Source organism: Meleagris gallopavo, chromosome 21, assembly GCF_905368555.1.
Source record: "Meleagris gallopavo chromosome 21, MGAL_WU_HG_1.1, whole genome shotgun sequence".
NCBI classification, from domain to species: domain Eukaryota; kingdom Metazoa; phylum Chordata; class Aves; order Galliformes; family Phasianidae; genus Meleagris; species Meleagris gallopavo.
This window is the reverse complement of record NC_139424.1, coordinates 7,773,283-7,800,220: the sequence shown is the minus strand read 5'-3', so window position 1 is coordinate 7,800,220 and position 26,938 is coordinate 7,773,283. Positions and strand designations below refer to the sequence as shown.

At 42.5% G+C, this 26,938-nt stretch overlaps 1 protein-coding gene and 1 long non-coding RNA gene across 17 annotated transcripts in view; one reads left to right on the top strand and one right to left on the bottom strand.

The window, feature by feature from the left end:
• BCAS3 (BCAS3 microtubule associated cell migration factor) overlaps nucleotides 1–26,938 on the top strand; it is a 301,052-nt gene that overhangs the window by 140,261 nt on the left and 133,853 nt on the right. The window contains exon 24 of one of the 16 annotated variants that reach the window (XM_085241076.1): nucleotides 24,323–24,342. The exons of the other annotated variants lie outside the window; for them this stretch is intronic. Within the exon in view, the coding sequence (XP_085097202.1) occupies nucleotides 24,323–24,327 (5 nt within the window). The 3' untranslated portion in view covers nucleotides 24,328–24,342. Of the gene's footprint in view, nucleotides 1–24,322; nucleotides 24,343–26,938 lie in introns of those variants that run through there. 16 annotated transcript variants of the gene reach the window in all.
• Nucleotides 70–25,246, bottom strand: LOC146543038 (uncharacterized). Its single transcript, XR_014887646.1, has 3 exons — nucleotides 20,110–25,246; nucleotides 9,682–16,054; nucleotides 70–7,566 (listed from the first exon to the last, which is right to left on the bottom strand). It is a non-coding gene; the product is annotated as an uncharacterized LOC146543038 (long non-coding RNA).

The following is a 26,938-nucleotide window of genomic DNA, read 5'->3' as shown; positions in this document are numbered from 1 at the left end:
TGTGAAATGGCTCATATGAATGTGATGAAGCTCCGCTGGTAATGCCTTTAACATGTGTGTCCATATTAAAATTGCCAAAGTCAATTTTATACATTGTTATGACACTAAAAATATATTTACTGTACAGCAGTGACTCCATTTTATTATAACACCTCATAAGTTTCTTATAAACAATACATGGGTTTTGTTAGAGACATGCTGATAGCAGTATTTATTTAGCTTCACTGCTAGGCTGTTCGAGTTTGAATTGATTTTTGATTCAGGGACTTTAACATCTATTTGCAGTTTTCATATTGCCTGGTCCTTAGTTCCTTCCCATGCAGAAAGTATTTGTCCAAACTTAGGGTGGATATGTGTGTGTGTGTGTGTGTGTGTGTGTGTGTGTGTGAAATGGTGTAGGAGTTCTACAGGGTCAAGGAGACGTGAGAAAAAATGTGTGCAGTTTTTTTGAAATCTTGTACTACCCTTGTAATAGATGTTGGGCAGCAGGAAGAGGAGCAGTACTTACTTTCTTTCTATCTTGGAGGCGTGTGGAGAATTGCATTAAGCTCAGCTCTGCATGTGAAGGCTTTATTTCAAAAGTTAATGTGCAACATTGCATTATTTTAATACTGTATTCCACTACTGTAAATATTCTCACTTCCTGCTATTGCTGAGGCATACTGTAAGTGGGTTGTGTTCTTTGTGGAAAATGAATTTATTGGAAAATACGTATTTAGGTTTGAAGCATTTTTTTTTTTTTTTAAGTAGGTCATAAATTTTTACAGGCTAAGCTGAACCAGGAAGTGATCCTTCAGTTCTGCCCCATGCATGCGAGTCTGGTGCACTTTATAAAGATGTTTATCTGGTGTTGCTTAGAGACACAACCAGCGTGGCGCCTCTCCTTATCTGACTCCATCTCTTGTTCTTCCTATCAAAAGATTTTAAGTACGTGTTTATCATCTTTACTTTAATTTTTCCGTCATTCTTTTTAGTTTCCTTCTGTCTCTCCATTGGTGAGAACTTTGTCATTGCAGCTAATAAGACATTTGTGCAGTTTTTTTAATTGTGATTTGTGCAATCTGTGTACAGTGATGGTGTACTAATGGCAACTTTCTCTCACAAAGACATTTGAGAAAAATACTCATTTGAACAGAGCAAAACTTAATTATGAGAATACTTTCAAGGTGGATATCAGTATCTGTAAAGACAGTGGATACATACAAAAAAAAAGTAGAGGTCAGTTATCTCAGTTTCACTTAAAATTTTTCTAAGCTATTGTTCTCTGTGGTTTTTTTTTCTTTATATTTAATCAGTAGGAGAAGTTTGTAAAAATGCAGTCACCTGAAGCTGCTGGACATGCATCCTCAGCACACACATATTGGATGCATCACAGAGAGAATATACCCTCAGGGATTAAGTGCACTGTAATTCCAGATGCTGTTCCAGAGTCACAGTTTAATGTTGAAGGGACAAAACTGAGTTTAAAGATTTGTAACACAGGAAGTTTATAATATGGACTGAAGGGAAGACTTGTACTCATGGCAGAAGCACACTATGTATGGGAGAGGTGTGCAGTAAGTCAGGTTACATTCAAGACTTTTTTGGACAGCGGTGGAAAAGAAAACTGGTAAGTGTCCATCTGCAGGAGATGCTGCAGCTGGACATCAAATAGTTCATACATCTAAACCAACAATCTCTGAGACAGAGATCTGTAGGGCAACAAGAGGTGTCTACCACAGAATGATCTGGCTCTATTTCAAACTATTCTGGAGGCATGACTTTAAAACTTTACATTAACTATAGACGTTGATTGCTGTTCCTTTCTTTGGTGTGACTTGAATTAGATACAATTTTTGGATAGCTGAGGTATCCACAAAATTACTGGAACTAATCTGGGAAGCAGCAGCATCGCCTAGATAGGCAGCTGAATATCTCCAGTGATGCATGGGTACTTCTCAGAAGCTTCATACTCTAACCTGTAGCTGAGTAATTATGTGTTACTCACCTGAAAAATCACAACTTACAGAACTCTGTTACAAATAGATAATGGGGGAATTAAAGGGGTGCAGGAAGGCTGGAGCATCTGCATGGAACAGCAAATCTGAACTGGCAGAAATAGAAAAGCTCTAGAGCAAGGATGTTGCAACTGTTCCTGATCACACAACGTTTGGTCACAAAGCTGCACTGAGTCTGTATGGGCAGACATTTCCTTTAAGCTGCAAAAAATGTGTTGCTGAAGGGCGTGGGTATTCAGGTGTGCTGTCATACCTGTAAATTCAACCCTGCTAAGAAATCTGTGTGCATCTGTCTTTTTTTATGAAAAGCAGAGTGTATTCCCTCATACAAAGAGATTTTGGACACTTAGCAGTCAAGTAATGATTTTGTTACGTTGTCAACTCAGCAGAAAAACATTGACCAGGAAGAAGCTGTGTGATCTCTCGCATCAACATTTTCCTTTCCTACTCGGAGGAGATCTCTTTCTTTCTTGCCTAGTACAAGAAATTGGTTATGTTAAGAAAATTTTGATGAATAAAATGAATTTTTTTGTGCTTTTTTTCCTTCTTTGGTAGGGCAGGCAGAACATCTGTATTCTCTTCTAAAACCTGGCATGTGCTATGCTTCTTAGAGATGCACACATCATTTTTTAATGAAGATTGTTTATTACTGTTGTATGAAACACTGACAATACGAAGCTTTCTTCTGGTTACTTCAATCAATGCCCTCTTAAAATTGGCTTGTAGTTTAGTACTTCCCTCTCCTTTGTTTGCCACCGGTGGCCGTGGATAGATGGCAGTGGGTTTAATGAGCAGAACTGATGTGGGACTGGGTTTAGTGGGGGCGGGAGGTTGCCTCCCTCCCTCTGCCTGTAAGGGATCTTTCATTGTTCATCACCACACCTGTGAGATAGGGACCCTGGGACGAAGTCTTACTGTCCAGCAATGCTCTCACTTGGAATTTAATAAACACTTCTGCTGTCACACCTTAAACCATCTGAGCTCTTTTCTGTTGTACGTGCGATCAAATATTTATTCCCAAACGCTGTACATCAGAAAGTGCTGCCTTGGAGTAGCGGAGATCAGTTATTCAGGTAGTAAAGATGTGTGAATGCAGCTGGCAGATGAAGTCACCAACATTATGAATTCCCAGGCTGCCCTTATTGCCACAGGCAATAACTGACAGGCCTGAGCGGCCGGCGGTTTCCCGTTACGGGTGCTGGTAGGGCCCGAGGATCCCGGTGTCACGGATACTTGAGCTGCCCTGCTTGAGTGGAGCCGGCCAGCGCTGCGGGGCCTCGCACAGAGAGCTGTAACCGATCCGGTCTGGAATCCTTGACCCGAACCTGTAATTACCTGGATGGTATAAAGGTGGATTGTTGTTTCAGATAGAGATTGCGCTCAGATCCTCCGAGCATAATGCTGAGCTTTGAAGCCAGGGAAGAGCTTTGGCCCTTGGTCTGTTCTTCACAGCAATCGAGAGGTTTTAATAATGGTCATATAACATGCTGTTCTTAGGGGGCATCACCTGTGCAGTAACAGAACACATGCCCAGCACTGATGTGTTGTTCCTCTGCACTCCGTCAGCTTAAATTTAAATGTGTTGAAGTTATGTTTCTTTCCTGTAACAGCTTCCAAGCAAATTATACTAATGAGATACCTATTTAAAATACTTAGTATGTTTCTCATTTGAAAAGTGTTTTTTGGAGTATTTCCAGGATAATTTATACAGTTTGGGATATGCTCAGGTTTTCTTTTAGTGATGAAATATCGCACGCCTGCATGTGTGTGTGCTTCCTCCATCCTATTTGGCTGCCTTGCTAAGTAAGTGTGTGTGCGTGTGTGTGTGAGAGAGAGAGCTGAACAGTACAGAATGCTGGTACTTAGATTTTTTTCAACTAGATCTAGTTCATCTAATTTGAGAAAATGTTATCTGATGATTTCTGAAGAGGGCCTTAAGACTGAAGCGAATTCATCAGGCTCCAAGATGCCAATGCAGTATACATGATTACATCTAGCAACAGCTATGCCCTATAGACTATGAAGATGTGAAGAGAAATTAAAACGACCTGACACTACTGACTGGGCACTTGCTTCTGGATCGTTGCCTGGCTTGGGAAAAGACTCAGCTGCAGGGATACATGGAGTAGCATTAATGTCTTGAAACACTGGTGGGTGTTTACTGCAGGCAGGAGGAGTATACTGAAGAGGAAGTGCATGGGACAGTGAGCAGCAGCAAATTAGTTCTGTAGTAATTTATTTTTGTCCCTCTCAGATGGTATAGGTAGGTTTGCCTGCTGTTTGCTCTGTGCAGCTTGGTGCGGCACTCTGCCCACTCTGCAGTGACAGGGAAGGCTGCTGATCCTCATCCCAGACTGCCTTGGGTTTTGCTGAGGAGCCTGGTGGCAACTAAAGCAGTTCATCTCTTCTAAGGTGGTTGTGCTTTGACAGGTATGTGTCCAATAGACAAAACGAATGGAAAAATCACAGAGGATTCTCCCAAACAATAGACGTAGTGCTTTCCATGTTGCTGTCATGGCTGGATGGTAACGTAACTGTGACCTAAGCAGCATACAGACCAGGTACTGGGTAATGAGTTTTCTTCACATGCAGAGATGAGTCACAGTGAGGCCTCCAGGGGTTACGTTAATGGTCATTGGTGCAGTCCTCTGCTGCTCAAAGACAGTTGTTCTCGTGTCACACAACCTGCTTGATGCGTGTTCCAGTGGTCCATTAATGCAGACAGCAGAGTGTCTTATTGCTTAAGTGTTACATACTGACTTCCAGCTGGGAAAGCCACCTTCAGTTCATATAATGGCTTGTCAGCTGAAAAATAGCAGTGTGCTAGAGCATGCTCTATTCCAAGCATGTAAGTGCTTCTTGTTTATCTATGGGGAAAAAAATCCAAAATGCACAGTGGTATTTTGCATATCAGTAGCTAAAGCACACTCATTCGAAATATTAGTTTGCCTTATATACCCTTTTATTGTCCTTCATTAACAGTTGTTGTTAGTGTTTTGCGTAGATAGCTTTAAAGCTCAGAGTAAGTGGAAAGTGTTGATTCTAATCATATCTGACACCACAATCTTCTGTGGAACAACACATGAGCTGAGAGTCCCGATGGGCTCCTGCAGGATACAATATTTATTATAGCTTGAGATCTGAGAGCTCCTAGCTACTGTTCAACTTACTACAGACCCACAAACCTCAGTGTCTGTGCTTGTGTTTTTATAGCTTGCACAGAAATAACGCACTGTGCAGTGTTGGCAAAGAGGCACTGATATTTCTGTTCCTTTTATACAGTGCTTAGAGAGGTAATTGTATGAATCTTAATATTTTTATAAGTTAGTGTTGTATTACGTGCTCAACTATTAATCTTGAGTGTTTGAAATGTTCTTAAAACGTTATTAGATGTGCAAGTTAAAAGGCCATCCATTTGCAAATGAATTTTAGAGTCAGGATTTTTCATGCAGAGTTTTTGTTTAGGAAGTTGTCCAGTTCATGATAAGGAGGAAGCGCACAGAGCATCAGCCCCTGTCCTCAGGGCTCTGTGGGTGCTTCTTTTTGTCTTTCAGCTTCCCCTGCCTATCAGACACCCAGAGGCTTTATGTCCACAGCCCTGTAGCACAGCACCTGCCTCAGCATTGTATTGTGTTGGTCATTTCAGAGTAACTGAACCTGTAGGCGTATGAAGCAGTCTAGAAAAATGCTTTTGTGGGTTTATTTTTTTAAAGAGGACTGGGAGTGGTGGGGCAGCTGCTGAGCAGTGTCTCCTCGTTTCATACTGGTTCCTAATTTTTTTTTTTTTTCCTTTTCAGCTCACTTCATTAGAAGGCAAAAATGCACCAATTTTCACCATTGTTAATCCAAAATTAGCTATTGTTCATTGGAGTGTAATGTGGATGAGCGAGCAGAAGCATGCCATCAGTTGAGATATATGCCATGTAAAACTGAGCTGTTTGGTGTGATAAAGTAGTCAGGTGTTTGGTGTGTCCTCAACGTGGAGTTTAATACTTTGAGAGTGTGTTAATCACTGCCTCCTCACTGTCCTCTCCTTGCAGGAGCAGGGCTGTCCTCTGTTGCGAATAAATATTTATATCTAGGTAGAAATACAGTCAGTTGATATGTACTTGTATATACATTTTATTGCCTCAGTGACGTAAGGAGTGAAAAAACAGATGGAAAATATTTTGTTTCTCTTAATTACCCAATGCTGTGAAATACCCATCGGCTTGCAGCCGCCTTGGCTCCTCCTCCTGTCTTGGCCTCCATCCCTGGCGTGATCCCAGCCCATTTTTAATAGTTCTTTATCCGCTGCTTGTGCTGCATTTAACTTTCACTTTTTATTAGAACAAAAGCTAAATTGGGTGCTGGTTAGCAGCAGGGCTATGGGTGAAGAGCTGCAAAAAGCCAGAGCTGGTGCCAACAAGCGGCTGCTGCGAAGGGTGGCCAGCATGGGGTGAGCTGGGAAAGGGGCCCTGGTGAGTCCCTGTCCTCGGCCTGTCCCCATCCCCAGGCACTGCTGAGTGCTGGGGATGGCCTGCCCAGGGCTGGCCTGCTGTGAAAAGGACACAGAGTGCTGGAGGGAGCATGTAAAGCCAAGTACTGCATGCACGTACATAAACCGTGTGGTACTGTTCCCCTTGTAAAGGTGAAAACAAGCAGGTCACAGTTAGTAAATGACAGAAAGCAGACTTGGGATTATTCACATCATTAGCACAGGATTTCTCCAGATAAGAGAAGTGGGATATGAGCCTCTACTGCCCCGAGGCTGTCTTTGGTTTGCTGCACGGGGCGTCGTCCTTTAAAATGGAGCAAGAACAGGAAAAAGAAAAAGGTGGTAATATGTCTAACATATGGTTTTCACTGGACTTTGGCCACAGATTTTAAGGCCTTGGAGTGGATTCCTCGTGTCTTCATGTGCTATCCCAAAACCAACACAAAAGCCATTCCAAATACGTTTTATAAGCTCTGTGATTGTAATAGTCCTCCTATCCAAAATCCCATGTCCCCGGGTCAAGTGGGGCGCAGGCCCTTCTTTTCCACAATCCAGCCTTGCTAAGTCTCTTTGCCTGGTCTTTTCCTCCTGCAGCGACAGGCAGCCATTTGTGTCCGATGTGCAGAGTAGCTGTGGGGCTGTCCAGCACAGCTGCTTTCCCTTGAGCTCACATCTGCTCAGAGCGAGTGGGACCTCCATGTGCTCACTTACCCAGGCTTTTGTCCCAGATGCAGCTGGTCCTGGCTGTGCACAACCCACCTGTATTTCTGGATAATTCATAGTATTTGCTAGGCAGTGGCACAGAGGCCCAGTGCTTGCTCATGAGTACCTGATTGGGTTTGTGCATTAGTTTTGATGACCAACTGCTGTCATGGTCTTCGTTTTACTTTTCCAGTTGCTGATTTATAGTACCATTAATGAGAGAATAATGCAGTGCAGGAAATGCACGCTCTGCAGTTCATTGCCTCTTGTTGTTAGGACTCTGGTTTCTGGTCCTGACTGGTACCACTGCAGCAAACGAAGCCTCTGGGAAGATTGAAGCAGTAGAAGGCACAGATGCAGTAAGATCTTGCCAGCTCTTCACGTCTTTATCTGTATTATTGAGCGATTCACTTAGTGTTACACAGTTTGACCATCACTTAAAATATGCTTTGGAAGTACAACATTCTCTGAATATATTAGTGATTGAACTTTAAATTTTGTAATTGACCATAGTCATCTACAAGGCTGTTTGTGTTCTTTGTGATATTTTTTTAACAGACTGAAAGTTGCCATGAAGGAGAGCAAAGGAGATGCTGTTGTGCTAGTCTTTGGTTTATGTGTTTTTTTTCTCCTTCTTGAGTCTTAAAAAAGCAAGCAACCAACCAATCAAGAAAACCAACCCAGCAGCAAACAGTATGCAGTGAAAGACTTGCGTGGAAGGACGTTTTACCACTGAAGTTAGATAAAAAATTGACTATATCATAAGCGAACCATTTCCCCCTTGATTTGTGTCCAAAATATGAGGAAAAACATTGCAGATGCATTATGCATTTTACAAAAGAACATATGCATGCATTTAAATCATTTACATTTCATCTTTGCTTTCTCTTATTTTTAACCCATATTACAGTGAGTGACAGCATGTTTGGAAAACTGAGGCTGAAAGCAGAGCTTAAACTTTCATGCCCAATAAGCTGAACTGCAAGCAGTGCTTCACTATTTCATGATTTTATTTCAAAGTTTTGCTTTCTCTCCACTGAAACATGTGACCGAAACTTTGAGAGTCTGTGGCTTGTAAAAAAAGATGATGCGTGCATGGTACGTGCTGGTCCTACAGAGCCTGCGAAGCAGGAGCTCGTCCTTGCTGAAGGAAAATACGTAAGCATATGTCTAAAGATGTTCTGAATCAGGGCTCAGTGAGGCTATTATGGTTCAGTTGTTAGTATCGAGCCTTCCTCATGCTATAAAATCCTTTTCAGAAGGGGGATGAGGAAGGCAGCAGCTCTGTGATGCAGCACCCCAGCATGGCTGGTTTCCAGCAGTGCCCTGCTGTGCATTCAGGCAGGAGCTTCTGACTGCCCTGCTTACATAGCTGGTAGGTGAAAAAGAATTGGAATCATGGACGTGGTGTTTTGGTTAATGGCATCAGCAGGCACCACTTCCCCCATTGCTATGAGCAGACAAATAAAAATCAGCTCTGCTGGCCTAATTGTAGCATTTAATCACACTTCAGTGCAAGACCATGCATGCCACGAAGTGCTGAAGGTGTGCTCTGCAGCAGTGCGGTGCGAGGAGTGCTGGTATGTGGGCTGGCTGGCAGCCTGCAGGCAGGTGAGGGTGGGCACATGGCCGTGTGCAGGCAGTGCTCACTGCTGCCCTGTGGCCTGCCCTGCAGTCTGGCCCATGATCTCCTGCCCTGGCTCCTTGCAGAGCTGTGCGGATGGAACAGCAGCACTGTGCCAGGACTGGTGTTCAGTGAGTCTGGCATCTATGGAAGTTGTGTGTTTGATAATGTAGATGTTAAAGTTAGACATTTACATACCTCCTGACACTTGTTGAAATTTTTACTCATTGTTCTCACCTTCTTGTGAAGAGTCAAACTCAGAGTTCTGAGTGACTGTTTTTCTAGTAAAGGGTTGATTTGTAATTGTGGGCATGATTGGGAGGACCTGTAACTTGCTTGTGTATCCATCCTTCCGCTCTTAAAGCCAGGACATGAAAATAGAGAGTTTAAAAAGATATTGCTGATACTGAAGCAATTATATTTGGAGAACATACGCTTTGGTTTTACATTTCTGGCTCTAAAAGGTGACATTTCCTGTGTTTGTCATTTAATTTAACATTCTATATATTTTTAAACGGCTTTATGATTTGAAATCTCCAGATGCAATGCTTTATGCTAAATGAGGTTGACAGTTCAGTGATGTGGAAGGCCATTATCTCACCTTTGTGCTTCTAAACTATAGCCACTTGCTTTTGCCTGTTCATAATGCATCTATTGCATTACCGCATAGGAATTTTTAACACCTATTGAAAGCATTAATTAAGTATGCCATACTGATGAGCACTTTAAGACGAGCAAAAAGCCAGAACTGATCATGTTCTTCAAGTTTGTTTTTCTCCTGTTGCTTGCAGTGGGAATCATTACATGACTGATGAACTGGGCTGGAACATTCTGTGTTACATATTGCTGTAATCTCAAATTTCACGATGGGCAACAATTACCTGTACTATCATGGGCTGAGGTGATATCTTTAACGTGGCACCGCAGGATGGGTGCCTGATGGCCCTGTGACAGCTGGGTGAGATGCTCCTTGGGTGATTGAGGACTTCCAGGCCACGCCACAGGAAGACCTCAGGGTTTTTCAAGCACACAGTTGAGTGATTTCTGTAAGTTCTCTGGTCACTCATGGTATGGCTATTGTATCCTAAAACACTGTGATTTGGTTTTTAAAAAAAAAAAAGAAAAAAAAAAAAGGAAAGAAATGTGATTTTAAGATAAAAGAGTAACATGTAGAGGTTTGTCTTGAGGTTAATTGACTCGAAGCTTCTACTCTTACTGGATTTATACATTATATAAACGATATATATGTTCTCATCTGATGTTTAATTATTAGTGAATGGAATTTATGTATTTTCACAAACTTGACATGTCAATACCTGCACAAAGCCTCAGCAGCTAGGAGCATAAAGAGATGCATTTTTTTGTTCTAAAGAGTCCAAGATGTTCCATTTTGATGTTTGGGGATTGATACGATCCCATTCCCATAAACTGGCATTCCTCTGGGAATGTACCATTTCCATATGTTTTGTCTCCTGAGAGGGGAGTTGGCTCCCTGTCCTCAAATTGTCATGGGGTAACGTGACAGGATAAGGGGTACCTGTGGAAATGAAGCCCTTTTCCCCAGCTGCCCTCCACGGTGAGCCCCACTGGCCACAGTGCTGCTCTATAAACCAGTGAACCAGAATTCAGACTTTTGTATCCTGTGGTTGTTGTCCTGAGTCAGCAGGTCTCCTATCAAGGCATTTTTCTATAAACATGGAAAATGGATAATCATTACTTTGTCTGTTAGAGCTCAGTAATACAAGAATAGGTCATAAAAATGTCACTTGTGTCTTAAAACCTAACCAGCTAGAAACTCTCTCTCCTGTCTAGTACGGCCTGCAGTGCCTTTGATCACCTTTTTCTCCTCTTCCTCAGTACCCCAGCTAAATTCATAGTTTTCCCCTTTTTCCTCTGCCGTTGTGACAGTGCTCTGCTGCAGATTACAGCTGTGCTCAGACACCATAAGGTTTATATGATTAGTCAGCATTTGGTTTCCATATATAGCAAAAGTGCGTCTGGAGAAAATATTCTTATACATATTTCCAGGCAGTAGGATCAAAGAGCTCTCTAGGTTCTCGGTTTTAATTTATCTCTTCATGCACGTTGTGTAAGGAACATCAAAAAGAATCCGTGTTTGCAGGAGGGAAAGGAGGGAGCCCTTTGCTGTGTAGCTCTGGGAGCGCCGCTCACCCAGGCCAGCCTCAAATCCTAGCCTTTGTCCTCCATGGCACTGCTGCGATGCAGACTTGGTTTTTCCTGCCTCCGTGTTCTGTGCAGGCAGGATTCCTTTCTCGTCTTGAGTCCTGTGACCTTTCCCATTCTTGTTACCCCAATGTTCTTTCAGCCCCGACTGAGCTCCCCTTCCTCCATGAGGGCTTTTCCCATGGCTCTCCATCCTCGCGTTGGCTCCTCTCCTGTTGTAACACATGCCAGGTTTGTGTGGTTGCATCTAATCCTTTGAATGCTTGTTCCATCTCACTTTTGTCATCTCAGTAATTACCCCTCATACTCATAATGTCTCTCAGTATTTGCTTCTACTCGAGAAGCTCATCCTCCAGGTGTCAGCTCCCAAACCACGCCAGGCCTCTCTGAGATAGCATCTGCTGGGATGTGTGCCAGGTGACCCACCATGCCGTGAGCTGAAGGGGCTGTGTTATTGTTTTGGGTGCTCTATTCATGTCAAGTTTTCTCGCACCTCAATCAGATCCTTTTTTTCTGTATCTTTTATTGAAATTGTAAGGCAACAATTTGTAAACTTTTGTGGTTTTGAAGCACACCGCAGCATGGGTGCTGCTGGGGACAGGCATACATTGTTATTAAATAAGCAGCATACTTGAATCCTACCAATCTCTGCAGTGTTTTTCTCTGAGTTAATGTTCTGAAATATTACTATACATAATAAGCCAACACATCTGAGACTTTTTTACGTCACAATTCTAGAAAAGTCTTTTTTTTTTCTGCTGATAGAAGATCTGCATTAAAAAAAATGTAGTGGTTTGATTTCAGTCATCTACTCAGCATTTCTAAGCTACTTGCCAAGTGATCCCAGGTGTGGGATTGCAGCAGGTAATTTCCTGCGCTGTATTTGTGCGGATGATTTTCTGTGTTAGAAGATGATATCGGCTCACCTGGCCTCTCAGTGACAGAGAAATCCTTTGTTTATTCATTTAGTAGGCAGATTAACCCTAATGAATATGGCTTCCTGGAAATAGATACAGGGGACAATAGCGAAGTGAGGAGTGGGGAGAAATGGGGCAAATTCCCTTTTCTTTCTTCACTTGTAAATAATGGTAGCTTTCATGGCAAAGTGTTTTAAATGAGAAAGGAACGTGAAATATGTCAACCAGAAATTCTTGATTTTAAACAAAATCCTTTCTTTTACGGTTCAGGACAGCGCTGGGGATTTCATGGCGAGGTAGAGGACACAGGCAGAGGATGTGAGCGCGTGTTTATGTGGTTGTTCTTCGCTGTTTTGTGGCATCTGTTAGATTTTGCATTTTGTGAATTAGTAGCTAACAATAGAATCTTCCTTCCAAAGGTATTGTAAGTTTTACGAGGTGAATAAAGAAAGGTGTTAACTGTAATGCCTTAAATTATTTCCGTCCATTTCTTTTTGTTTCTTAGGAGAAAAAAGTCTGGATGGACATGTCAACAAGTGCTCTGTGTGTGCTGTCTGAGCAGCTGCTCTGTATAAGGCTGTGTTCACACAAGGGTCAGGCCGTATTATTTTTTTTTCCCAGTCATTCTCTTACCTTGACACAGAAAGCTTCTTGAAGGCGTTTCATACAGAACTGCTCGTTGTGCTCAGATGTGTGGGTGTCCTCTGCACGCGCTCTGTCCGAGGCGGATAAAAGGCTGTGCCATCATCAGTTTTATTTAAATAAATGGGTGGGTTCTCCAATGCTGCTGATGTGACACTGGATTATCGTTCCTAACGGGGTTGGAATCTGCCTGGAAAGGTAGTCAGTGTGCATGCGGAGCCCTGTGAAGCTGGGGGAAAGATGGTCCCTGACTTTGTGGGGTGTAAATCAGACTGAGCAGTTCACGTTGTGGTGTCACACGCTGCGGTGTCACTCCATCTGGTAGAACGGCGTGACTGAATTATTCAAGCTCAGAGTGAATAATGCAGTGACAAATTAAGCTGTTTGCGTGTTAGTGTATGTTTTTATGTATACAGATTGAATAGCTCATACTTTAGATGAGGGGAAAACACTAGTTTGCTAACTCAGATTGCTGTTACAAGCTACTGGTCAAAGTGTAGACATAAGTACAATGAATGGTTTTGCTGTGTTTGTGAGAGGAGCAATTTCTTGCATTTTTATGTGACTGGTACTTGAGATACATTATTCCCAAGACATGAATGTGTAGACACAGATGTGAAAATCTCTTAACTTCCAGCCAAACTTTTCCAGATCTTATCACTATAATTTATTCTTTACTCTCTGTAGACTAGAAAAATGTCTTCTTTCACATAACTTTATACATTGGAGGAAAAGGAAGGTTCTCTCCTACCACATGCAAAGTGTTGAAGATAGGATACTGTTGGCTTTACCGCACTGGCTTTTGTAGTCGCCTGTAAAAACTCCAGAGCCTCAGAAGGGAAGTGAAAAACCAGGATTTACCTTTCCATGAAGAATAAAAGTTTCCATTGTTTCTGAGTTACATTGCTGAAAGTATAAATGTGCAGGAGCAGACAATTTTTTTGAAAGTATCCATTTGTTCATGGGTGTGTGTGTGTGTGTATGGGGCGGCAATAAATTACAAACGAATTTGTTTGCTTTGTGTGGCGATTGTTTCATCCTTCTTAAAACTACTATTTATGTAACCTTTAACCAAGCGGAGAGTAGCCAAAGCATTGTCAAGAGTGAGGATTGTTTTTCTGGCTGGTGCTCATAACAACTCAGAGAGCTGAGCAGTTGTGTGGCACTGCCTGTGCTCGCAGTGAGCAGTAACTGACCATGTTGAAATGAGGACGACTTGCCAGAGTTTTTCTTTTCTGCATGTTAGAGATCAAAATAGATGTGTGTCACATTAGGTGTCGTTAGAATAGAGCTTGTGATAACTAAATAATAGATTTAATGCTGACTCATTATCTTCAAAGATGTCAACGCAGTTGCAAAAGAAGAACGTCGCAAATTGCCTTTTGAAACAGTGTAGACTCTGCATTAGCAGGGTTGTTTTTTTTTTCCCTTTAGCAAAAACCAAAGGACAACAGTCATTATACGATTCTGTACTTTAAGTATTTTCATAATCCAACATAAATTGGCCCACCCAAGGATTATGTCTGTCTTATAAGGATGTGTTTATATAGTCATTGGGTGAAAGATTGCAGAAGTTGAACCACTAGTTTTGAAAGCCGAGCCAGACCAGGAAAAATCAGGATACAATTTGGCACTTATGGAGACTAAATGATTTCCTTTTTAGCTGCTGATTTCTACTGGGAAATGTATCCTTGGACTGAAAATTGCATCCGGAAAAATGTTTATGTAGTGTTTTTCAAATGACTGATTATTCCTCTAACCTTTAACACGCACTGTGTGTGATTTTTGTTCCTTATTAACTCTTTCACAACCAAAGGAATGATTTCTTTCACTGTAAGTAAAATTAAGTGTATATTTCACATCATGCAATATTTTAATGCTGTAATGACACAAAAGAAGACAAGCCAGGGATTTTACTGAGTTGGTAGCACTGGGAAATCCGGCTCATCTTCTCTGTCAGGCTTTCCTGGAAGACGTGTATCCTCACATAGCAGCGAGGCAGACAGAGCACGATGACATTTTATCCTGATTACTGCAGAGAAGGAGAACAGAAATGTTCTGAACATACCATTAGATGCAGTTTTCTGGTGGCTGGGGGAGATTTCCCCAGGGCTTGTGTCTGAAATAGGGGGAACGTGCTGCCAACTACTGGCTGTTACTTGCTGCTGAATGCTGTGAATTAATCCAGGGTGGGTTTGGGATTTGTTTGGGGTGCAGCTTTGACAGAATGGACAGTTCCAGAGTAGCTCCACAGACAAATGCTGTTTGGAGTTAAATTGACTTCAGTGGTGTCTTCTTCACATAAAGGCATGCCATAGCTCACTATGATCCCTCTAGCTGGTATCCTTGTGTAGAGCATATTTATGTTTGGTTTTCTCCTGCCTCCAGAACCTCAGTATGCAGGATGTGAATCTGCCTGCTGGCTGTTGTAATCCTTGCCTGGGCTGGGCTCAGTGCAAGTGGCTGACCGTGCTGCCCATAGCAGGGTGAGGAAGCTGCTGGTGACCTCGTGAAGCCACGTGTCATTAAAAGGCATTCCAGGTGATGAGCAGGGAGTGAATCCCATGCTAACAAATGAGCGTGTCTGCAGCATTGTTTCTCTGTGGCCCAGCTGTCTGTAAATCACGTGTTTTTCTATGTAAAAACATGCAGAATTTCAAGATAAATTAAACTAGTTTCTGTAAAAAATATCACCCAGCCCATCACAAGTAAGGTACTCAGTAAAAATCACTAGAGTGGAAATGGGGACCTAAGACAAGCATAGCAAAGATGGTCTTATAATGGCTGTTCCTGATGGTCTCATCTGAAAGGACAGGTTTGTATCCTGAGAGAGGAAGCAGAGTTGGAGAGAAATGAAATCCCAGTCCCTCAGATCACAGTGAGTTCGGGCAGAGATGTCTGCTTCTGCAGCCTCACCAGGCGCCGTGCCGATAGCACTGATGGTCACAGGGTGATCGTCTGTCCTTCTGACATCAACTGGGGAGTAGGTGGTGAAAAATAAAAGCTGGCATTCCTCATGGCAGCAGTAGTCATCGTTCCTGCCCTGGTTGGGTTGAGTGGAATGCCTGGCAGCTGCCATTTTCTTTGATTTCTCCTGGTTCTTTTTGATCACTTCTCCTGTAGCTTTGTTTTCATGCACATCAGGGAAGATCTGCATTTATAAGCAATCAGAGGATGCAGCCCTGCTTGCCTCAGATATCTTTTACCAGGAGCAGCAATTCCCAGGCAGTCCCTTTCATTTGAGGTAATAATGGCTTTAGGAAATACATAGAATGTATAACAGTCAAATGTCTTTTAACCACCTATCGATGGAGTGAAATTTGGCAGATGACAGGGGAAACTTTCGTTTTATTTCTGAAGTCTAAATAGCTTGACAGCTGTGCAGAGTCCCCTGAATTTATGAGAGCTGAATGTTGGGGTTTGGGGTTTTTTTCATGTGGAACCCAGCAGAGACTCTGACGGAAACTGTTGACCCTTCTTTGTGCTGTTTCTTTACTGTCTCGTCAAACATCTGGAAAACAGCATGTTTGCAGTCATTTCACAACATAATTCTGCATTTACATCATATGTTATCTGGTAAAAGTTTTCTTGTTTTTTCAAGGAAAAATAAAAAAGGGAAAAGAAAAATCAGCAACTTGAAGGCTGCCGTAAGGTCAAGTGGTGATGGTGGATGCTGCCTGTACTGAACATATGTTTAACTCAGAAAAGCTAAGGCAGTTCCCAAAAATTTGGTAACCATTAGAGTACTTCCTAAGTCAGTTCCGGATGTCAGGCCCTAGGTGGAGGGGGATGGGGCCGCGCTGAGCGTTGCATGGCTTTCCACGAAAGGGATTTGGTCTGGCAGCTGATGCAGCCAAGGAGCAAATCACGCAAGGCAGAGCTAGACAGGAAACGCTTCTGAAAGTGCTGTTTTGAGAGAGGATCATGAGATCAGGCAAGAAGCTGTGAACTTTACATGCAACCAAGGGCAGATAGCATTGCACTAGCCACCTGAGGGCTTAGAAATAAGAAAGGAAATTAAAGGATCATTTAAGTGGACTGGGACCAGACAACTTAAATGACAATTTTCATCTTTGAGAAAGGAACACTGAAGTATATTGAATTCTTTGAAGTAAAGTAGCACAATTGAATATTTTTGTTACATTCCATGCTCTGATTTAGCAGCTCTTCTAATACAACTCATCTCTGACTTTACTGAGCCACCTATTTATAGCACTAACAGATTGTTGGTCTCCCTGGACCGAATGCTGTGTGCTCCTTTTAACAATCTGAAGTTACTTAGGTAACTCCTAAGTTAAAAACACATTAATTAATAAGCATAGGTAGCAGATTTTTTTATTGTTGCTTTGATTAACGTAAAGTAGTAAATGTTTTTAGGTTGCTCACAGTAACCCCTTTAAATGTAAGAAACTTGGGTGTGAGCCTAGAATCACTTAGAAGTTTACGACAAATGAATAGCAAAGGTTATATCTCTTTCCTTGCCATCCATTTGGGATTCAGCCTACTCAGGATTAAGCCTTAGTGTCAAAGCTGCTCAGTACCTGTGGTTCTCTGCTGCTTTTGGAAAGGCTCAGCAGGGAGGGGTCAGAGCAGTGTGGTTCCTGCTGCTCTGGGTCCTGAGGAAGCCAGCCAGTACCTGGCAGAGCCCGTGCCTGATGGGGCCCTTGGAAAGCAGTGAAGCATACTAATGCTAATGCACATGGTCATTATCCTTCCTTAATTTAAATCAGAGTTAAACCTAGAATCCCTGACAGCATTAAAATGCTGTCTGTGAGATACAGAAATTGAGACGCTATGGCTGTACACCCCGCCACAGAAATACCGAGGAGTGAGGCACACAAGCGGAGGCAGAGCTCAGAGGTTTGGCCGTGCAGCATTTGCAGGTGCCCTTCTTCTCCTCCCAGTTAAAACCAAAGACAATTTATATAGTCAAAAACATCAGGAAAATTAGTAAACAACAGTAAATCTGTTCTGTTGGTTCAGGGTTGTGGAAGGATTTAAGGCTCAGCTTGAGCACAGGAGGCTGGTCACTGGGTGGATGTGATTGCTGGATGCTGCTGAGCTGGGGAAGTAGGCGCGGTGCGAGATTCTTTTTCTGTGATCTTTCCTTCTATGGCCATAATCGTTTATCTACACGGGCCAGGTTTCCAGGTACCATAGAGATGACTCTTAACAAGGAAAAAATTGTGGATGGCTGCAATTGTGGTTTTGGAAAAGCTTGCTCTGGGATTTTTGTTTAACAGCTATTGGATACGAGGATGCTTAGTTTGCTAATTTGGATGCCAATACTTAGTATGGTTTTACAGCTCTCAGTTATTTCATAGTGGTGCTGGCATTCAAACTACTTGGGAAAAAGCAGAAAGGTTTTGGGTGTGCATTCAGGATTTTTTCTGTGATGTGTTTGGCAAGCGCAGATGTGTTCTTGGGATTTTGTACAATTTTAAGGAATAATAATGACTATTGAAATACTAATTGTTTCTATAGTTGGAACCTCAGGCAGTAGCTTGAAAGAGATCAGATGCAGGTTGAACACCGTCAGTGAGGATAATGTGTGCTGATATTTTCCTTTTAAGATGGCAACTGCTTAAGAGTTTTGTTTGTAAATAACCTTTAAAAACAAAAGAATAAAGGAAGTGTCCTGGGAATAAGTCAACCTCCAGCGATTTCTCTTTCCACTTCTTTCGGTCTTATTATACATGGGTCTTCCTCTCCAAAAATTATAGGTCTGCAGCACGAGGTGTCCATTACTGAGGTTTTTTTTTCCTTGAGCCCTTTCCAGTAGGAAGTAGAAGTGAAATTCTCTGTATTAGCTGAACCAAGCACAAAGGTGTAGCACATTTCCTCCTTATCAATAACCCTTCATACAGCGAGAACCATCTGCGCGCAGGAGGCTTTTAAACGATTGCTCTGAATGCAAGTCCCGCGAAGCCTAGAAGGTAGTGATGGTTCACTGCCTTGCTGTTTTTATGTAGGCCGTTCTTCCTTGAGGCCACTAAGCCCTCAGGTTTCTCCAAGCCTTTAGTGGTCTGCACTTCGCTGTTATTCTTTCCCTGAGAGTGCTGATTAGTGACTTGCGGTATGGATGCTGATTTATCGCAGCCCAGAGTTGCCCCTTGGGGGCTGAGCAGAAACACTCATGAAGGAGCCCTGATTAAAAAGAGTGGTAATGAAGACAAATGTTTCAGAGGGAGTCAAGAGCAAACCAGGCCTTGGCATTCCCACTGTTCCTCTGAGCTTTTGGAGAGGAGGTAACAGTGGCCAAAGGAAATATTTCCCCCTTGTTGTTTATTTCTCATGGCACTGGAAAAATTTTTCTTTTCCTCCTGGGTGTTCTAACTCTCACTTGTTAACTGCTTTTCATGCAGGGTTGCAATTAACCCTTGGCAGATACTTACCATGTTCCCTTTATATTCACTCTATACATAAAGAAGTTTTTATGTTTTGACCTGTTAACCATTTTAAGATTCTTTAAACTTGACAGTTTCATCTAATTTCTCACATCATTAAATTGTACTTTATTTTCCAACAGTCCATTCACATGAGGTTTGGTGTTTGTTTGATATCTTTAATCATCTTTTTTTCCCCAACTACCTTCTTTAATAAGGAAAAGGAATGACAACTAGTAATGCTTACAGGCAAGTTTTAAATCAGAGAGAGGTCAGAAAGTTCCTATCTAGCATTGGGTGCGTAACTCAGGCCAGATTTCAAAAGCATGTTGGTGGGTGCTGGATGGTGCAGTGTTTCTGCTAAGTAGAAATTCAAAAAAAAATCAACATAATGCTTTTACCCTCTTCTGGGTTTGGAGGTGTTCTTGTCTTTTTAATTCTGTGGGATTTTTCATTTTTAGAGATCAGTATGGGTTGTAATTGGTGTACGAACTGAAAAGCTGAGTGCATAGAAAAACATTCCATGGCTTTATTGGCTCTTGCACTGTGCATACAGGAATTAGGTAGGCCTGTTACACTCCATCCTAATCTCCTGCCGTTGTGCCAGGTTTGTGCTTGCATGAAGGGAACCCATCCGCCAAGGGAGGGTTTATCAGAGAAATGCAGTGCTGTCATGCCCAGGGAGGAGGCTGTGCTGTCTGCTCTCCATCCAGCTGAGGTGCAGGAGGAGGTTCCTGAATAGGGTGACAGGGAAATTTGGGCTGGAAGGGCTCTGAGGTCTGTGAGCCCATGCCCTGCTGGGAGCATTGGCTGTGCGGTCTCACTGGGCTCTGAATACAAATGGTGCTTTGCATTCAACAAGAGTTTCAGAGTACTTTCCAAACATTAATGAGCTCTCTCATGCAAAATTTTATCTCACTCTTTGCCTTAGAATAGTGTTTGAAGCTATCCTGCAGAAGGTTTGTTTCTCCTTCTAAACTGCTGTGGCAAAGAAATAGTTCATCCAGGGAACGAGCAGGGAGAAGGGCTTTCCCTGATTGACTAGCCTTGGTCATGATGCACCTAAAAGGTCAGAGATTGTTTTGAGAAAGTATTTTAAAGGATAGGTCTGTGTTTTCTCTCTGTCTGAGAATCTACTTAGAACTTTCATGGTAGTTCTTGTAGTGTTAAACAAACTTACTGTACAAAGGCATCTACAGCTACTGTTCAGTTTCATACTTCCAAAATGTTAGAATTTTTCTGCACTAGGTCTGAAAAATAAAAGAAGATTCTTTAATATCATTTTGTGGAACTTCTTTGTTTTATGTGATAGTGACAGAGGATGAAACAACTCCAGGACAGGTGAAAGATCGTGTGTGATCTGCTGCAAACTTAACTGAATTGCTCCACAGTCGTGTGGAATTCAGGAAATGCTGGTTGTGTGTCTAAAGGAAAAGTCGTGCGAGTCTTTTGACACTGACAGTTGTTGAGTGTAAATAGGAGCTGTGTGTAGTTAGCAGTGTCTGGAACACTGAATGTTCCCAGCAACTGGTGCACACTCGATGGCACCAGCCTTTGTCTTTGAGCCACTGCACTATTCAGAATTTTGAGAATTTTTGTTTCTAATTCTGATTAACTTGTGGGTGTTGTAGAGCTACTTTGGGGCTGGCATTGCTGCACTAGTCAGACTGCATCACCATCAGCTGCCCACTAATTATCAGGAAATTTATAGCTGCATTAGGTAAATGTCACTTCACTGCAGTGGCCTGGAATAAGAGTGTTTTCTGCTCTGAATTAGCACCATCGGCACGTCTCACTGAGAGCCTATCCAAGCAAGCTAAGGGCTTTATTTATGCACAAGCATATTAGGGTTTTAAGAAAGGGTAGCTGAAAGATGTTGCATTGCTTTTTTTGAACTGTAACATCTCTCCATCACAAATGTGTATTAATTTATTCATAATTGCATGTAAAGTGTTTAAAACCGATTTCCTAATTTGAGAGTGACAAGATCTGCATTCAGCAAAGTAACATACTTGCTGTGCAAGAAGTCTTCAGAAAGATAATACAGAACAGTGGTTTTTTTTTGGTCTACTTTCCTGCTGGTAAAATTCTTTTTGGGTGATACAACACTGCTGGGAATACAAACAAGTGTTCTCAGAAGCTGTGGAGTTAAGTAATATCTCTGGGATTGCTGTCTGTGCACCGGTCAGTCCAACAGGCTTTGACTCAGGCTTTGGGCAAATCATTACCACGATATTGAAGTGTGGATGCAGGATCACAGTTATCTGTCCCGATGCACCATCTTCTCTTTGAAAAAGCTGAAGGATTTTCTAAATCCCTAATTTCTGGAGAACTATAAAGAGAATATTTGGCCTTTTATTTGTGTTGTCACTTGCTTGCACTTTCATAGCTATAAAATGCAAATGGACAGAACTGGTGTAGTTTTTTGCTGTTTCTGCTCAGTGATAACCTGGAATTATGCATATTTTGTATTGGCTTAAGGTATCTTTCCAAAACACTTCCTTATTTATATCTCCTTACACAGATAATGCTTGCCTGGAATTTTCTTTTCTTGCTTTATAAGATTACTTTTATCCATTGAGCCACAAAGCATTTTCTCAATGTCCGGGTGTTACCTATGCAGCAAAGGCACTTACTGCACACTGCTGTTGCATAACAGATTCACTGTAGTTGATTGCAACGTTGAAGAGATTTAAAGGAAGTTGCTGTCCAGTATTGAGCACTTGGCATCCCTTCTAGTTTTATTCTTGCTGCTTTTACAGTTCAAAGTGATGGAGGTGTGACAAAGCTCACATACTGAATTCAGCGGGCCTTTCTTCTGGGTTAGTGACACCAGCATTGGCACAGGCCAACTGAACCACTTACTGCAAAAGGATCTTTTTATTAGATAAGAGCAGATACTTACACATTGTAGTGAGAGGAATATAATTTTTACAAGAGACAATTCTGCCTGAAGGTCTATTTCAAGCTTGTATTGGAGTTGCTTCCCTTTGTTCTCCATAAAATGCAAAACCCCGCAACCTCCCTTCTGCCACGGCTCCCAGCTCCAGCATGCAGTGAAGAAATGAAATTCTGGGAGTCAGTTTGGTCTGGAACAGGAGCAGCAGGGTCTGATCTGTGTGGGTGCAGGGCTGGGTGAGCTGTAGCAAATGGCACAGCCGTGTGTGTGTGTGCAGCAGGGCCTCGTCTGCAAGAGTGAATTAATCAACAGCCAGCCTGCTCCTGCATAAAACTTTTATACCTCTGCTTTTCTATAAGAAATGACCTGATACAATTAGGTACATTACAGTAGTATGAATTTATAATAAATATAACGTGGCATTTGTATATTACATGATTTAAAGTATCCTTATGTTGTAATTTGCAAGTATTATGACAAATGCTGACTGGGTAAAAGATGCTTTTCTCTCTAAATTTAATCTGATTCTTCACCTAGTAAATGTATTTATTATGGGTTTGATCCAAGCAGAATGGACTAAATAACTCCTTGTGCAAGACAGAAGCATTTCTGATGATAGTGACTTGTTGCTAGCTTTTAACATGTTTTGTATAGCTCTGCTGAGTATTAAATAGAACACTTTCAAATATTTTATACAGTGTGCCAAGAGCATGCATAATTTTGAGCAATTTTACTGACAGTTGCATTTTTATGGACGTTATGGAAGTGAATGATGATTTTCACATCCTCTGGAGGCCGGCCTTATGGAAGTGCAACCTCAGAACTTGTGCTGAGCAGAGCAGAGTTGGCAGCCGACCTCTGTCCCACGTCACCTGTGCTGGGGCTGCTCCTTGCCCCTCATCCCCCTCGCCCCATGTCGCTCCTAGGTGTGAGCTGCAGCATTTCCTTCTCCTCCAGCTCTTATATCCTCACTAAGTGCCTTGGCACAGCGCAAGACACAGAATACTTGTAATGGGATGAAGCTGTATGCTCCGCCGAGCTGGCCGAAGCCTGCTGCTGCTGGAGCAGTCCTGGTTCCACGCAGCAGTTTGTTGAATGCAAATAATTAATGTTAATCCAACCTCACTGTTCTTGGGTCAAACAGAAAAAGCGAGAGCCATCAGGGTGACAGTGTGGTAGATCAGGATTGTTTGACCCAAGCGTGAGGTTGGCTGGTGCCTGAGCTGTCGTGGAGTCTGTGCTTCTCCTTCCCATTTAGAGCAGGCGTTCCAGCGAGTTCAGCTCTCTGTGAGGTGAGGACTTTTGTCCTTATTTGTTGTTATGCAATATTGTGCTGCTTTCAGTGAAGGAAAGGGAAAAAATTGTCTGCCAATATGACTGTGATTTTTTGGATGATTTATTCTGTTCTTCTTCTGAATAACCTAACATTGACATTATTTGTGAACTCCAAGCCTTGCTTGCGTTGTTCTTGCTAGTAGAAAACATAGCAAGGATGTAGTAGGTAATTGAACCCAGATGCACTGAGGGCTGCTCAGCCAGACTGTTATTTTAGCCTACACTAGTAGGTTTTTTAATACGAGTTTGACCTTACTTTGAAACATTCTCAAAATACCATTCTTTAATATCAATTTATATACTCCTGCTTTAAGATGGGGTAGAGTCGCTTGAAAAAGTAATGAAACACTTTCTACCTGTTAATATAGGAGATACAGAAAGACTTTTGGAGTTAATTTGTGTACCTAAGGAACAAGTTTTACATGCTGCCTCTCTAATTGGAGCATTGCTGTGTGTCTGTAGTTGGGTCTGTACCATCAGGGAAAGGCTGTTGGTCAGTCTGAGCTGTGCCAGGTATGTGTGACCACTCTGCCGTGGGAGGGCCTTAGGTGCACAGAGATTTACCGACAGGCCATCCCAGTAAGTCATTAAACAGAGTTTAATAACCGTGGTACATATTCATCTTAATTATTTTTAATGGGAGGTAAATGTTTAGTGTATGTGTTCTGAGAGGTTAAGCTGCCTTAGTTAAACAGCTTAGAAATACATTCCTGATTTTTCCCCCTAGAAGAGTCTCGGTCCCAGCATGGCGGTTTGGTTCTGACATACATGTAATGTACTTTCCATATCCAAACTGTATTTTTCTAAGGGAGGAGCTGTGAGCAGCAGTGCAGAGCGGAGCTGTAGTTCCCTCTTCAATACGGGCTTTGTCAGCAACAACTGAGCACAAAAACCTTGGGTATAATTAAATTTCCTGTGAAGATAGCATACTTTTTCTGCTTAAACAGAACTGGTTTTCATTTGTTACTGCTCTGGTCAGGTGGAACCGGGGTTGTTACCTTTATAACTTGGCTGTCTAGTTGTTCTTTGTGAAGTGGTGGCAGCAACTTGCTGTGGTTGTGCGTCAGCAGCCAGAGGTGAAGTGATAAAGAAACAAGATTTTGGGGTAGATCTTGAAGTTGAATTCTTCAACTGATTAATCTTCTCAATTTCACTCTAGCGTAGTGATTAATTCCTGTAGCTGCTGGTTGTGAAGCAGAATGGATGTTTGCACGATACCCAAACTGAGCGGGCTGCAGCTATGCTGAATTCCTGCCCACGTCCTGCTGCCCAGCTGGGCGCTGCCATCAGCTTCACCCTGGGTTCCTCAGCTCCATGTGAGTGCGGGGCTGCAAGCGGCTGCTGGTGGCAAACTGCTTCCAACCTGGTTGGCTTTGGGCAGTGCAGCTTAAAATATAGAAGGTGAGAAATTAAAAATGGTTTGGCGTTTTTCTTTCTGTTCTCTTATCAGAAATGTTCATTCAGACTATAACAACTGTTAGAACAAGATAACAACTTCAGGCCAGCTGTCAAATGTTTACCATTATCAAACCTCTCCCTCGGGGAAGATGCGACTTTGGCTCGCCTCACCGGCAGTAATTTAATTTTTCCTTCGTTCTGACTCGGAAATGGCAGCATTTTTCAAAGCTTCCTCCCACTGATGGCTGAAATTTTCCTTGTGAAATGATTTCCACCAGTCTTGAATCTTTCTTGCTTCTGCCGTCTTCACCTTTACTGATGGTTCTGCAACTCATCACCAGCTATGCAAACTGACAGTTCACATCCTGGGGCAGCAGCCGGGTCTGGCCTGCAGAAAGGAGCAGCCTGACCAAATTTACGCTCACAAGATCTCTTAATTCACAAAAGCATTTGCTCTAGTTCCTGTTCTCTGCTGCAGGGTCTTTTGGGGGGGCGAGCAGGAGAGCGTTCGGAGGGGAGAGAGGCACTCTTCACACTCTGCTGAGTACACAGGCTTTGAGATGAAAAACAGACGGAAAGAGACATTTCCAGCCATCTTGCTGATCTATGCAGGGGTTCACTGAACTGTGCAACGTAGCACCAGACCCATGTATCATTCAATGTGCTAATTTCTTCTTTCTTTTTTTTTTTTTTTTTTTGACTGAAGGAGTTTTTCACATTGTCAACAAGCTTATTAAAATTAAAAGTGGAAGCAGTTAAAAGAACCTAAAATGTAAATTCAGTACTCACCGGTTACCCCCTCCTTTGACATCCAGAGCTATGGAGAGATCTGCTTAGTTTTGAAAAGCCTCTGACAAATGAGAATAGTCAGAATAAGTTTTCTGTTTGGTCTGAACTGCACGTAACATCACGAGGTTTTTTTTTTTTCTCCCTCACAAGCTGAAACACATGCCATATGCTTGCCCAAATGCTTTCCCTTCTTGCACTTCAAGACAGATACCAAACTTTTGTTACATTCTTTTCACAGGGAAATATTTTGTTCCTTCTCCCCTGCAGCCACCCAGGGCAGTCAGCAGCTGAGGAAAGCGATGCTTCCCCGAGGTCCGGCCGCGGTGTGCCTGCTCTGTACCAAAAGGTCACTGCTACACTTGGGGTATTCGTTGGCTCTCTATTGGAAGCTTTTCCTAAGAATAACCCATTTTACATTTCTGTGATTGCTTTGGAGAAAAAATGTGCGCTAACACCAGAATGGAAATCGGGGGGAGGACATTCCGTGTAATTTGATCGCGCTCCTGTAGCGTTTGCTCAGTACTTTCCTATCATTAGCTATCCAGTTGCTTGAGGAGCAGCTGCGCGGTCTGGTAAATTAATATACGTTGTAGTCAAAAGTTTAGGCAGAAGGAAAAGTTAACCGAGCTTGTGCGAACATAGAATAGCAGTTAGGGAGATCGGGATCTCATTGAAGGTGGGAGATTTTTAGCTTTTTTCACGTGTGAAGTTGTCCCCTCTCAGTAAAAATGGAGTTGTTCAAAGCGGATGTGCTTCTAATGGCATCTTCTGTCCTCAGCATGAATTCTGCCTGCGTATTGTTCCCTGAGCCTTTAGCGGTATTGAGAAATACTGGGAGATTTGCAGGGAGGCTGGGACGTGTCAGGTGGAGGACTCCAGCAGGCAGCGTTTCTGAAGGAGCGCTGATGCCATGGCAGTGTGAGGTGACAGCGTAGGCTTTGAGGAGCAGGAGCAGTGCTAAGCAGTCAGGGATATTTGTCATCTTAATAAACGGACAAAATAGAAAAACAAACATGAATCTTATCAGTCTGCATTTTTGTTTGGGATGAAAGTGTTTGAAGAGAAATCGTAAAGGAATCCGTGGTAGCTGAAGGAGGTTAAACTGAACAGTTGTTTCCTTTGAAGTGTATGACCACGAGGTTAATTGCCAAAACTGCTTGTGGAAAAGGTGGTAACAATTTAACAAGACTGTACAACTGCAGGACTCAGATGAGTATCAGGTGTTTGCAGATGGGTTTTTTGTGTTGTTTTTTTTTTTGGTGGTGGTGGTGGTGTTTTTTTTTTTCTTTTTTTTTTTCTTTTTTTTTTTTTTTGGCCTAACAGGAAAAGGGGAGGGGAAAAAAAAACAGAATGAGAAACAGGGGCCGGAGCAGGAGAAGAAAAGCCCGATTAAACAGCCAATAATTCGTTGTTTGCTTTGCCAATGAGGCTGTAATTGGCCGGGAGGTTAATGGCAGCCTGTGGATTGGCGGCCAGATCGCTTGCTGCCGCTCGCTCTGTGCTGTTAGGCAGGAGCCTGCAATTACCAGGGCCTGCACAGCTCTTCTTCAGCCTCATGACGACTGATTTATTAATCCCAGTAAGACTG